The sequence below is a fragment of the Corvus cornix genome, chromosome 2 (assembly GCF_000738735.6).
Source record: "Corvus cornix cornix isolate S_Up_H32 chromosome 2, ASM73873v5, whole genome shotgun sequence".
Taxonomy (NCBI): domain Eukaryota; kingdom Metazoa; phylum Chordata; class Aves; order Passeriformes; family Corvidae; genus Corvus; species Corvus cornix.
The window spans coordinates 54,038,799-54,051,677 of NC_046333.1; the positions used below are offsets into that span (position 1 = coordinate 54,038,799).

The following is a 12,879-nucleotide window of genomic DNA, read 5'->3' on the forward strand; positions in this document are numbered from 1 at the left end:
GCTCGAGTCTCACAAAATAGCTATGATACCTTCTGGGTATTATGAAAATCCACAGTTTTAAAATTCACTGAACTATAATTTCTTTAAAATGTAGTCTTAAGAGTAACTACACTGTATGTACATATTACTTCAGTAATTACTGTGTATCTTCTCCAAGCAAGGTTTGCTTCCAGATGGTATTGCTTGAATTTTAATGCTTTGGTACACAGAAACACAATGTTGCTATTGTTGTCTGAGTGTTATAACAGTGAAAATTAAATCATTTTTATGTGCAAAATTGAATATCTGTGATTAAAGGTGTTCTATTACTCAGCTAGATGTTTTCAATGCTAACTAGTTTATGAAAATAAAGTTGAAGTTATATTAACATGTGCTGGTGCTGAGGCACTCTAGCTCTGATTGAAAGTAAAAGGCATGAATTTATGCAGCTCTTTACCTGCTTCACACAGTTCCACCCTTTCTTGCCTTTGGGTGGTGTCTCCATTGTTAACATGGTTCGACTCCACGATCTTAAGGGTCTTTTCCAACCTAAATGCTTCTATGCTATGTTGGTGCAGGTGTATCCTTTAACTCTTCCATAGCTATGCTGCTGAAATAAAAATGTAGGAAATTGTTTAGATAGGAAAAAAACAGAAAAGGCACTTTTTTCCCCCCTCAAATATTTTCTTAGCATTTAACATACTTTATAATTTTTGAAGTTTCTTTGCACTTAGCTAGCACATTGCAGAAGTTGCTGGTTAGGTACATGGTGTGCATTGCATTTCTAGCACAGCCACTGTTGTTACTTCTGGCCAAGCCATCTCACCTTGCTGGGCTTCCTCCCTCCAGGCTTCTGGGAGAGCATGAAGCACCATGACAGTCGAAGTGTTTTGTTGTCCAACAGTCTGTTCACATTTCACTTCTTCCATATGCAGTAAGTGGTAATATTGTTTAATTTGGAGATGGATGTAGAAAACAAGAGGTGATTTTTTTGCACACGCTCTGTGTACCTCTCTTTTAATAGGAATTTCTGAGCTGGCTTATTCTGAAAGAAATCATATACCTATCAGGAGTGGAGCAGTGACAATTTTTAATGAATATCATAATGAATTTCACACAGCATCTACAGCTGACAAATGTTTCAGTCTCTGTCAAGAATATTAAAAGAATAATGCACAGAGTATCTTTTTTTCTTCCCTGAAGGATGTAGGTTCAAGGATGTATGTTCACTTGCTAACACCAAAAACAAAAATTAAAAAATCATTACTCTTCCAGTAACAAATATTTTCTATAAAGGGAAGTGAGGTCTTTTGAAGATAACATGAGGACATGTGGCTGTATCTGGCACTGCAGGTGGCTCTATGCTGACACAGTACAACTCCATGGAAGGAGCCAGTGTGTGCTCTTGTCCTGTCACTCCCGTCACTCCATGAGATGTTTGTCAGTGCAGCGTGTAATATTATGTCTAAGGGAACTGCTTGGGCTCATCAGAAGAGCATTTGGTCGTTACCAAAGTTTGCACTGGGACTTGTTCAGTATCTCCTATGATAAAGCAGTTAAGAGACATAGTTGAAAGGACAAAGTTTGTGTTTAAATAATGGCTATTGGTAGCTCTGAAGGAGCTGTTACTGGCATACTCTGAATAAACATAATTTTAAAGAATCACTTTACTAATTTACAAAAAACTTCTTGACGTTATTCTGCTCTAGCTCATGATGATTAGAGGCTGGGTTCGTGCAAGATGCCCATGCCTAGACATTTCCGGATCCTTCCTTTTCTTTTGGTTAGGACCATGCTGAAAAATACCTGACATGAAACAAGGACTTGCTTGTGGCCTCAGAGTTAGGCAAGTGCTGCAGAGCCTGAGCTCTCCAGGTGAAGTGAGTTGTGGAGAGCCAGACCCCCCTTGCAGCTCCCCAGTTCATGGGCAGGGTTTGTGAGCAGTGGCTCTGGCTCTGGCTTTGGCTTGCCAGGTTAAGTTTGGCTGCATCTGCACCATGGACAACCAGTCTCCATGCAACGGCAGAGAGATGGAGATGACGAGTAGAGCTGCTGGTCCTCTGTGTCACTCTTGGGCAAGACAGGCTTCTGAGAGTTTGACTTCAGCATCCCCATCTGGGTGGAGGGGAGTGCGTGTGTGTGAGAGAGACAGTGCCTACCAGAAGAGCAGCCACACCTCACAATGCAGATGACTGATGTATTTCTGGGGGAAAAAAGAAGCAAAAAGGGTGCTGAGCATGTTGAAGGTGAGCTGTAATGTCAAACTGCCTGTAGCATCCTCAGTGGGGACAATTATCAGCATTACTCTGGGTTTACTGTCTATGCTTATTTCCTAGAAATATTTTTATTGCTTTATTTAAAGCTTGCTTGCATTTTGCTGAGAGATGTCCTTGCTGCAGTGTTATTGATTAGGTTATGCAGCCTGATGGATGTCAGACTGTTGCCACCAAAAACAGCTCAGTCTGTGTCACAGCTGTGGCTGGCTGTTGTGGAGACAGTGAGGGATTTAGTGAAAGCCTCTCCAAAGCCTGCACTGGAGCTGGAGAGTGGGCACTGCCCAGTGATCCAAGGCATGAGAGGCCCAGGGCTACAAGCAATGCTGTCCAACTCATAAAAGTGTTTAAAAGCTGATGGAGCCCTAAAAGGCAGATTAAAGACCACAAAAATTATTTAAAACTCTCTTTGAAATACTCAATAGTCCATAGACTATACTGGTAAAGACTAAGGGCTGATAAAAGATAGTTTATAATTCCTCTTTGAGTTTCCAGGATCCCAAGATGCCTGTGAAGGCAAATACTGGTATGGGGAGGTGTTGGGAGTGAGTCTGAGGTAGGGACAGGCAGCTGGGCTGGATGCCTGCAGATGTGTGCAATTCATGCACCTCCACATCTGCCCAGAACCTGCTGGGGAGGCACAGCCCCATAGCCCTGACGTGGCATGGCCTGGCTGAGCCATCCCTGCCAGCACTGAAATGTGGGGAGGGTTCTATTTTCCTGCCAGCACTGAAATGTGATGATGGGTTTTTTGTATTGCTGGTAGAGTCAGCTGGAACATTTCAGACTATGCCTTTTGGTGTGTTTTCTTTATATCTCGCTGGGAATATGTCTATACAAACATATAAATCAGTGCCAATTTGAAACTTATTTTTCAAAACCCAAATTAGCACAAATCTGATATTATTTTGCCACCAGAAATTAAAATGAGTTGTTTCAAATGCTAAATTAAAACCACTCAACAGACTGACATGTAAAAGAAAACTGTTTTAATGACAGAGGCTCAGCCTTTCCTTCTAGAGTAAATTGTGGTAATGCCATTGACATGCTTGAGAGAAGGAATGCCATCCAGAAGGACTTTGACAGGTGTGGGGAGTGAACCTATGTGAATTTCATGAGGTTCAGCAAGGCCAAGTGTAAGGTTCCACACCCGGGTCAGGGCAATCCCAAGAACAGATACAGGCTGGGCAGAGAATGGATTGAGAGCAGCCCTGAGGAAAGGACTTAGGACTCTTTGTGGACAAGCAACTCAACATGACCCAGCTCACAGCCCAGAAACACAGCCACGTCCTGGGCTGCATCAAAAGCAGCGTGGCCAGCAGGGCAAGGGAGGTGATTCCAGCCCTCTGCTCTGCTCTGGTGAGACCCCAACTGCAGTGCTGCATCCAGCTCTGGGTTCCTGAGAACAGGAAGAACATGGACCTGTTGGAGCCAGTACAGCGGATGGGCATGAAGATGATCAGATATTTAAATTGAAAGAGAGACTTAGATTGGTTTTAAGGAAGAAATTCTTTACAATGAGGGTGGTGAGACTCTGCAACAGGTTGCCCAGAGAGGCTTTGCGTACCCCCCCCTCCTGGAAGTGTTCAGTGGCAATTTGGTTGGAGCTCTGAGCAACCTGGTCTAGTGAAATGTGTCCCTGTCTGGGGCAGGGGGTTGGACTAGATATCTTTAAAGATGCCCCCATCCCAAACCATTCTATATTTTTTCTAGAAAAATTCAGTCCTATCTGTTTACTGGATGCTGTTATTTACCTGTGTTGTCTTTCAAACTCTCAGAGCCCACTGTCTGTTTGTGGGCTTTGCAGTGGTTTCTTCTGCAGGGAGGTTTTTGAGATGTGCAGGCTGCAGGGAGTGGATGGTGTGGCTTTTGCTCTTCTCTCTGTGTCTCACAATTCAGCACATGGACTGTGAGCTCTGTGAGCATTGGGGACCTTCAGGCAAGGGTAACGGCATTTTAGAGTTTTTCTCTCTTTTTACCCTTCACTGAGCATTACTCAACATGATTTCCACAGTCCTTTTGCTGTGCTGCTATCCCAGCAGTCAGCTTCTCCTCCTCATTGAGCTCAGTGGGAGTTCATACAGAAGTTTATTAGTCAGAAAATTAGCCCTGGAAAGACAAAGAGCTGCCAGAATGCCAGTACAGCCCCAGTGTCTCACATCAGTGTGGTCCCTGCCACAAGTCCACCCCAGTTTTTCCACCATGCAGCCCCCCCACCCTGTTAGATCTGGCTTCTACCTAGCTGAAAGTGGGATCTGTTTTAAGCATGGGCAGGCTTACATGCTGCTTCTAACGTAGCAGGAGTGAGGTCCTGTACCCAGCTGCTCCTACTGGGGGTAGTTGTGATGATGCCTTAGGTAACCTTGAAAATAGAGGTTTAGAAGTTCATTTCCAAAATGGAAAACAACAAGCAGTGAGTCCCTTTGTATTAAATTTAGCTTGTATACACTGTTTTTATTGGTGATTCATCTGCAATGAAAGTTTGCATCATAGCATCAGAGAAGTACAGCTTGTAGCAGGGGGAAAGAAGATAGAACTCCAGCTGCCTTAGCATCTGGTGAGATGGATATAGCATTTCAGGACTATCCTGGATATATAGCAATCAGATATTTTAATTAAAAATATAATTACAGTCACTTTTTTTTTTTTTTTATATTGCATGGATTCACACCAACAGGTGCTTTATTATAAATCTGAGGGACAGAGTTTATTAAGAGCATACTTTCAAATAATAAACCTACAATATTGGATTAATTCCACAGCAAATTATTCCCCTTGGGGCTGGGGGATACATTATGCTCTTTCCATTCAGTCAGCATGCTTCATGACTTCCGTCGGGTTTAGAAGGGACGGCACCTTGTGTGACCTGGAGCAGTCCCAGGAACTCCTATCTCCAGTAACAAATCCCTCAAACATTCACTAAATACACATGAGGAGCCTCCCTGCAAAAAGAAAACACTAATTTGATATTTCTTTCCAGTCTCAGACCACTGTTGCTTGGATCCAAATCTCATTCCAGACCAACATGGGAAATAACTTCATCATTTTCACCAAAGGAAGGATGTTGCAAAAGCCCCAGAGTAGTTTTTATTTAAAATGTTACTATCATAAAATTCCAGACTATGAAATTAAGACCTTGGACTCCCATTCAAACATTACCCATTCCCTTTTTTAAAATATATTGATAACATAATCACAGAACATAAAACATGCTGCAATGATACAAATATATTTTTTGATACAGAAATTACAGTACATTATAAACCATGAAAACAAATTGAGGCACTAGACTGAACGTCAGTTCTGGTCTGCACTAGCTGTGAAGCTGATAGACTCACTTCCAATGGACAAAAGAATACTTGCTTTTTTAGTAAACATAACTTTACAGGTCATATCAAACAATGTGCTTTGTTGTGAGACATCACCAGGGTCGCTGGTCCTTTCAGAACCACAACACACCTACACAACAGGTATCACTGCCACAATATGAAAAATAATAATTTTATTGAATGTACAACTCAAAAAACCAAACCCCTTCAGTTATTAAATAAATAATTATTTCATACAGCGGTTAGTTTATATTACACTGCATTAGAACAAATGAAGTTTAATAAATAACGCACAGGAATGTCTCATTTACGCCTCTGTTCGTAATTCTGTGCTATGCTCCCTTCGGAGGACCCTGCAAAAAAAGAAGCAGATTGAAGCACAAGGTACAGACTGGCATAAACCCCAGCAAGCACGAGAAGTGTCAGTCAGAGATCTGCAGCCAGCTGGGGCATCACCAGACCCCAGCAGCATGTTTGGAACAGAGACCAGGGCTCCTGGCCCAGCCCTGAGCTGCTTTGATCTGGTTTTACCTCTCTGACTACACTGTCCTCCAGGACGCTGAAGGTCTGAGCAGTGTTTTCTACCTTTTGTCTGCTGAGCTGCTTGAAGCACCATTATCTCAGAGCCACTTTACATCCCAGTAATTCATCTAAGCGATGGGATCTGAGCATTCAGGTCAATTTGTGGTAGAGGCTTTCTGCACAGACATATCCACCTTCATTCCAGTACCATCAGCTCTTTGAAACTCTCCCTGTCCACAAGCCCTGCACGCAGGGATAATTTTACTATTAAAATGCGGCAGGAGCCAAGCTCCTCAGATGTACTTAGACTACCACATCAACTAGCTGCAGGCTAAATTAGTCATAAGTAACTTATGTTTAGTAGTGGTAGATCTCTCCTTCTTGTTCTTTTAAAATGAGAGCAAAACCTAGAGAGCCCTTCTTGAGCAAGGCTGTCCCCAAACCAGGGACTGAGACATCAGCACCCCCTTACCCTGCTTTGGCACATGAGGCTGTAAATCAGCATCCTGCTCACACCCAGAGGGACAGTGTGAACTCCTGCACATTGCCAGGGTGCTCAGGGGCTTTTTGCAGAAGAAAGCCACAGCATGGGGTGAAGGTGGGGCCCAATTAAATATCTTCCAAAAGGGAGAAGTGAGGGTAGTCCTAGCACTTATTATTCCTGATCTTGCTTTGATTACACAGTCCTTAGGACCCATCTTCTCCTCTAGTGGAGCAGAAGCAACTGCTTATGATTTCCCCCTCAAGGAATCAGGCGGAAAAGCTGTGAATTCTAGTTTTACCTGTCAGACAGGTATTGCATAGTCCAACAGAGTAAAACAATTATTCCCGTTTTGTTAGAAATATCACATTACAGTATCCTCACTATACCAGAAATTTTGAAATTACAGCAGTAAAATCTTTGCATTTTAAAAAACATTTTCTGTACTTTACATTCTCATATTAATGTAAATGTAATCCCAGTGGAAACCAACCCAAATTTATTACTTACAGGCTATTTGCTTTTGTGATAGCAGATGTATTTACAGGTATTATGCATTTAACAGCTATTGCCACCACAGAAAATTGTACAAAATTATTCATGATACATAGCAATTTGCAAAATAATGCAGAGAGCAACATTACTAGTCTTGAAGGGGGTTTAATTGAAAATAAAAGTTACTGACAACCATAATTGCAGAACATAGATCACAGCACGTATCCACATAATATAAAGGTGTCAGCTAGTAACTTAACTTTTATCATCCATTTAATGAAACAGTGAGAACTATTTCAGAGACATTAAATACATATTAGGTTTTTTATTTTTTAAATTCTTATCCTGGAGAATCAACTCATACTTTATGGTTCACAGTGAGGGATTTCCTCAGTACAGTCCTATAGCACAAGGAAGGTAGAGCTATGGGGAGTCTCCGGTATCCCAGAGGGCTTCTGCACATGAGGGGAGAAGAGAATTCTGCCCTGCATGGATGCTATGGGAAAATAAATTCACAGTATCCACTCAGTATAAAATACTTTAGGTGAAGTGAAAAGCTGGAAGATGCTGTGAATGTTTAACAGCCTGATCTGCAGAATGAGCTGGTGTTAATGGCAAAGTTCTGTTCTTTCACCTTCTACTCCTAGTGTTAGGAATAATGGTCTCCAGAGAAGATATCCCTTTACCTGATGAGATCTGGATTTAGACCACAATTTTAAATGACCCTTGCATTTTCAACCTCCAAATTTTTCTTGATATGTCAGTAAAATTTAGGGGTTTCTCTTTCACTAGCACTTTGGGGACTAGCAGAACATGCAAAGACAGGGCAGTAATGAAAGTGCTCTTGGGAATGCTACCTGAGCTCGCCTGCAGCTCAGACCAGCCTGGTCATTTCAAGCATTGGAGTGAAGGGAACTCTGAAATATCTTGGGTAACAAAGAAAACCCAGATTCTTTTTCAGAGAACTCTGGATCTGCACTACATAAAGACTGCTTCTTCCATCCGCTGGGAGAGAGAGAAGAGGCAGCGGAATGAAGAGGCTGTGTTTCACTAAGTATCAGATTTAGTCAAATACATACCAGAATTTAAAGATCTTTTGCCCATAAGTCCAACAAAGGAGTCTGTTTTATGTCCTGAAAAAATATATTTAGGGGTGTTTTAATACATTTTAACTAGGCAGGCTTTTAAAATAACAGGTTCTTGCAAGGAAAGAAGACAGGCTCCAAAACTGTTTATCTCACAGACCAGTTGTTCACATCACTCAGACAACAGAGAACAAACATCAGTCTGACTAATCAGACTAAACAGGATAGACCAAGGCACAGGCCAGTTAGTGGACATCTTCTCATTAGCTTAGACAGATCTTTGGTTTGGGATTTTTTTTAAGTATTATGGAAAAACAGTGGCCACTAACAGATTCTTATTTCTCTCCCCATACAATTCCTATTGATCTGAGCAAATGCACAAGGAGGCAGTGTCTTGGTATAGCCTGCATCTGCATGATGCATCTCTTCTACCTGTTGTTTTATTTCTGTAACGTGGAAGAAAATCCTCCCTTGCAGGTCAGGTGGAGCCCTTACTGGAGAAGAAGCCAATGGGACTATGTCTCGACACATCTGAGCTAGACAGTCTGGCTCTATTTTTGGAATATTTATAAGTTCAGGTATTACCTTCCTGTCCATTAGTACTTCTCAAGACACTGGAAGTGTCGAGGATAAATTAACTCCAAGTTTAGGCCTACAGTACATACCAGGTTATAGTAGTAGCTACAGTTTCAGATAAGGAATGAAAATGAACCGTTCTTCTTTATCTAAACCGGCTTTTGAGACAAACTTAGAAGTTTCTCTTTGGAAAGAATTTTGCTTGGAGAATTCATACACAAAGCAAGATCCTCAGACCTCACGTGTGTTAATTCAAGCTGAAGCAGTTTCAGAAAACTATAATTTTTTAGTTTAGTCAGCAGATAATTTGGCATGAGCTTTGTATCAGACTCTTTATTTGGTTTTCCAGTACTTAACCCTAGAGAAAGCTTCTTGTGGATAATAGAACACTGGGACAGTTGTTGACCTCTGTGGACAGAGAAGGTTTCACAGAATGCAAGATCATTTTTACTTTACAAAAATCTTCCAGTTTCTCTAAAAACATCATGAGACAATTTCAGAAAATAAAACTACCACTGTGCAGAGCAAGGTAACACCACAGTGCTGATACCATCTCCTGCTTGGTGGTACACAGAAGCAGAGCAAGGCACACTTATTAATGGAAAAAGATATGGCTCTTCCTATGGCAGCACATCATCAAGCAGCCCCTACTGTGAGCAGGGGTCTGACTCCCAGCCAGGCAATGCTCAGAGCACAGATACAATGTCTCACATGTGAGGACATGGGCGCTCCCATGAAAGCATTCCTGGGGGCTTGGGAATTCATTACTCTAATTTTCCAGATTTTGCCATCTTAATTGCTCCTCTCAGAGTCTGGCAGTAAGCCTGCCTCGCCAATGAGAAAGGCTTACAAAATCCCCCCCTTGGGAAATAAGAGAGAGCTGCAACATCCTCACATTAATATGGATTGAAATCTCAAAGCTTGCAGCAGCTCAGATGAGATACAGGCTCACAGTGGCACTGAGGGGGAGGTTTCAATTCTAACAGATCATTTCTCCACCAGCGGTGCTGCCAGTCCCTAGCTGAAACCAGTCACCTTCTAAATAAGCCAGTCAAATACACTATTCTCTATTTGAATATCTTCTAATGATTACTTAAAATATTTGTATTTTTTAAACTTACTTTTGTGAGAGATCTGGCCATATCCTGATTGGAAGAGGAGAGGAAAGAGAAAAAAAAAAAAAAGAGTTGTTAAAAAAGGATTGGCATATACGTATGATGCTATTGCGATGCTTTGAAAAAAATCAAACAAAAAACCAAACCTATCCATATTCCACTTAAGGGAATTTAAGGTGATTATTTACAACTGCATTTTTCTTTGAAAAGACTACAAAGACTTGTTTCAGCTTAGCCCACACAATTTAGATTAGTTTAGCTTCAATTTCTTAGATCAATTCTTGGTGCAGTAAACATGTAGAAAACATAACAATAATTGTATACTCAACCCATTTCCACACTTGGGTCATTCAGTGGCATGTATGCTGACCTATGAGTTATCCTGCTATTCCTTACTGGGATTTACGTGCTGTAACTGGTGCACACTTAAGACCTTAAAGCCCTCTCTTTTCCAATCGGTGAGTTTAACTCATATAAAACTTAAAAGAAACAACCAAAAAAGCCTAAACCCAAACTAGCCTCATGGCGGCTTATGAGAAAGATGTAACACATTAAACCCGAGCGATAACCGTGAAAAGTTTGGGCAGGCGCTGGGAGAAGAGGCGTGCGGAGAGGCTTGAGCAGCAGGCAGCCCCCCGCCCCGCTCACCGGCATCCCGCTTGCCCATGAGGCCGAAGAACTGCTGGGGCCGGGGTCTCCGGGCCATTCTCTGCAGGAAGTGCTCCAGGGGCAGCGGCAGCTCCTCCTACGGGGCGACAGCGGGCGGCGCTCAGTGCGGACCCCCCACTCAGACCCGCCCGGGGCAGTGCCCGGCACCGCAGAGCCGCTGGCACCGAACCCCTCGCTGCCCCACCCCGCGGGGCCGCCGGGGCTCACCTTCGCCTGGTCACTGTCGGACCAGTCGGACCAGTAGCTGAGGTCGTCCGTGGTTCCCATCTCCTCGCCCAACGCCTGCGCCGAGGCCAGGAGGAGCACGGCGAAAGCCAGCGGGAGCCTCATCGCCGCCTCGACGTCCTGCGGGGGCAGAAGTTGGAGCCCTGGCAGCCGGGGCGGGTGCGCACAGCCCTGCACGCACTCTCACACAGCCGCCCCGGGGCACACCTGGGCACGCCCTCCCTCTCACGGATAGCCCCACACGCGCCGAGTTACTCCGGCACCCTGCCCCGACTGCTACAGACCCCTCTCGATGCGCACACCCCCCACCTTTACTAGACTGGCACACAGCTCGGTGTGCACCCCAGCGCGCAGACACACAGACACGCACAGCCAGCGGTACCCCTCCGCACACGTACATACAGGGGAAGGCATAAACACACCCTCACACGTCTGTGTACATCTAGACATTCACACTTTCCCAGATATACACACGCAGCCAGGTGCATCCCCCTCATACACGCATCCAGGTACACAGGCATCCACTTACAAACTCATACAAAGAGCTACACACCTTAAATGCTCACACCCGTGTACGGACGTAGCTGTCCACACACACACAGAGACTCATAGCCAGAGGTGCGCGCTCATCCCTTCGCCCATCCGGATAGGCACATAAAGACAGGCACAAAAACATGCTGGCACATCCAGGGACACGCACGGGCAGACACACAAGCGCGTATAGGCACCCCCACCCCCCGCATAAAGGCACACACATCAAGACCGGGACAAAGAAGTACACACGCACAGCCGCTCACAACCACAGGACAAGCGGACCCCTCACACACAGGCACGGCCGGCCGGGCTCCCGCAGCGCACGCACCGTCTGCAGCGGGGAGGCGGGCGCTGCTCGCCGAGCGCATTGGCCGGCCGCAGGAGCGCTCCCCACTTTATATACCTGGAGACGGGGAGGGCCGAGGCAGCCTCATTTGCCTAAATGCAATTACCCCCGGTTTTATCGTCCCAGCCCCGTGACAGCCCCCGCCCTGGCGAGCAGCCCCCGCCCCCGGCTCCCGCGGCGCCTCCCGGCTCTGCCCGCGGCCAGGCAGTGCGGGGTGGCTGGGCGGCTCCCCCCACTCCCCCCGCTCACCCCACCGCTCCCTCCCGCCGCAGCTCCGCGCCCTCGGGGCCGCCCCGGACCGTCCGCGGCGAAGGCGCGTCCCGGCGGCGGACGCGGGTGCGGACGTGGGGTGTGGATGTGGATGCGGGATGCAGGTGCGGATGTACGGGCGCAAATGCCGCTTTTCGCTTCTGCCACCCCGCCCTGCTCCCCCAGGGCATGGAGAGCCGCTCTCCGCTGCGAGAGGCACCGCCGGGAGAGAGAGCAGCGGGCAGGGGCCGGGGGCCAGCGGGAAGCGGGGAGGGAGCCCCGGAGCCTCCCGTGCCTGGGCCAGTTCCTCCCCCGGGTCTGTCTCCCCCGTGCCGCTGCTCAGGTAGCCCCAGCCCATCGGGACCAAAAGTGAGGGATGCACGAAGCTGAGGAGGGCCTGACGGGGTGGGTGCCATGTTTGGGGCGCCGGATCCCCCAGGTCTGGTGTGTATGTGCCTGCAGAGGGTCTGCCGCCACCGAGCAACAGGCTGGCACCGCTGGGCTCCTTGCTGTAACAGGCGAACGCCTGTGCTGGAAAGAGTACTGAGCCAGTCTCTCCAGCAGCACATCCCTGCCTGCATCCTTCCCTAGGACAGCTTTGCACTGCTGCTGGCATTCGGCTCAGATAATTGCTTAGGCTGTTATCTGTTTCATGGTTGCCCCATCTTATTTCTCCAAGGTAAACTGTGCATGAGGCTTCTCAGTTAACCTTGGTGGTCCCTCAGCCCCCACGTTATAAGCCTAAATCAGGCAGTTTGGACAGAGTTATTGGGAGTTAACGATGTTTCTTTTGATAAAGAATGGAATGCTCAGGAGCTCCTTGGTACCACCACTCTGCTTGCTCCAGGATGCTGCCATTAAGGTTACAGTGGTAAACTTCTTCTCTAAGGACTGTTAATTGGCATATAATTGTAGATCCAAGGGAGACTCAGAACCTTCTCTAAATAAAAGTATGATTAATATCAGGCCTCCCCGTTAACCAGAAATGCTCCTCAGAACCC

General features: G+C 45.8%; 1 protein-coding gene across 10 annotated transcripts; it reads right to left on the bottom strand.

Annotated features, from left to right (window-relative positions):
* Positions 1–4,685: 4,685 nt before the first annotated feature.
* On the bottom strand, positions 4,686–11,743 carry TAC1 (tachykinin precursor 1). Of its 10 annotated transcripts, none has more exons than XM_039550017.1 (6): positions 11,687–11,743; positions 10,732–10,869; positions 10,504–10,600; positions 9,862–9,885; positions 8,159–8,212; positions 4,686–5,934 (listed from the first exon to the last, which is right to left on the bottom strand). In XM_039550017.1, the coding sequence occupies exons 2-6, from the start codon at positions 10,852–10,854 to the stop codon at positions 5,885–5,887; spliced, it is 348 nt and encodes a 115-aa protein (XP_039405951.1). In that variant the 5' UTR covers positions 10,855–10,869; positions 11,687–11,743; the 3' UTR covers positions 4,686–5,884. The 10 variants fall into 10 exon arrangements, with proteins under 10 accessions (XP_039405951.1, XP_039405948.1, XP_039405949.1 ...); XM_039550014.1 differs by having other exon boundaries at positions 11,612–11,699; XM_039550015.1 differs by lacking the exon at positions 11,687–11,743 and adding an exon at positions 11,577–11,638.
* Between the last annotated feature and the right edge of the window lie 1,136 nt (positions 11,744–12,879).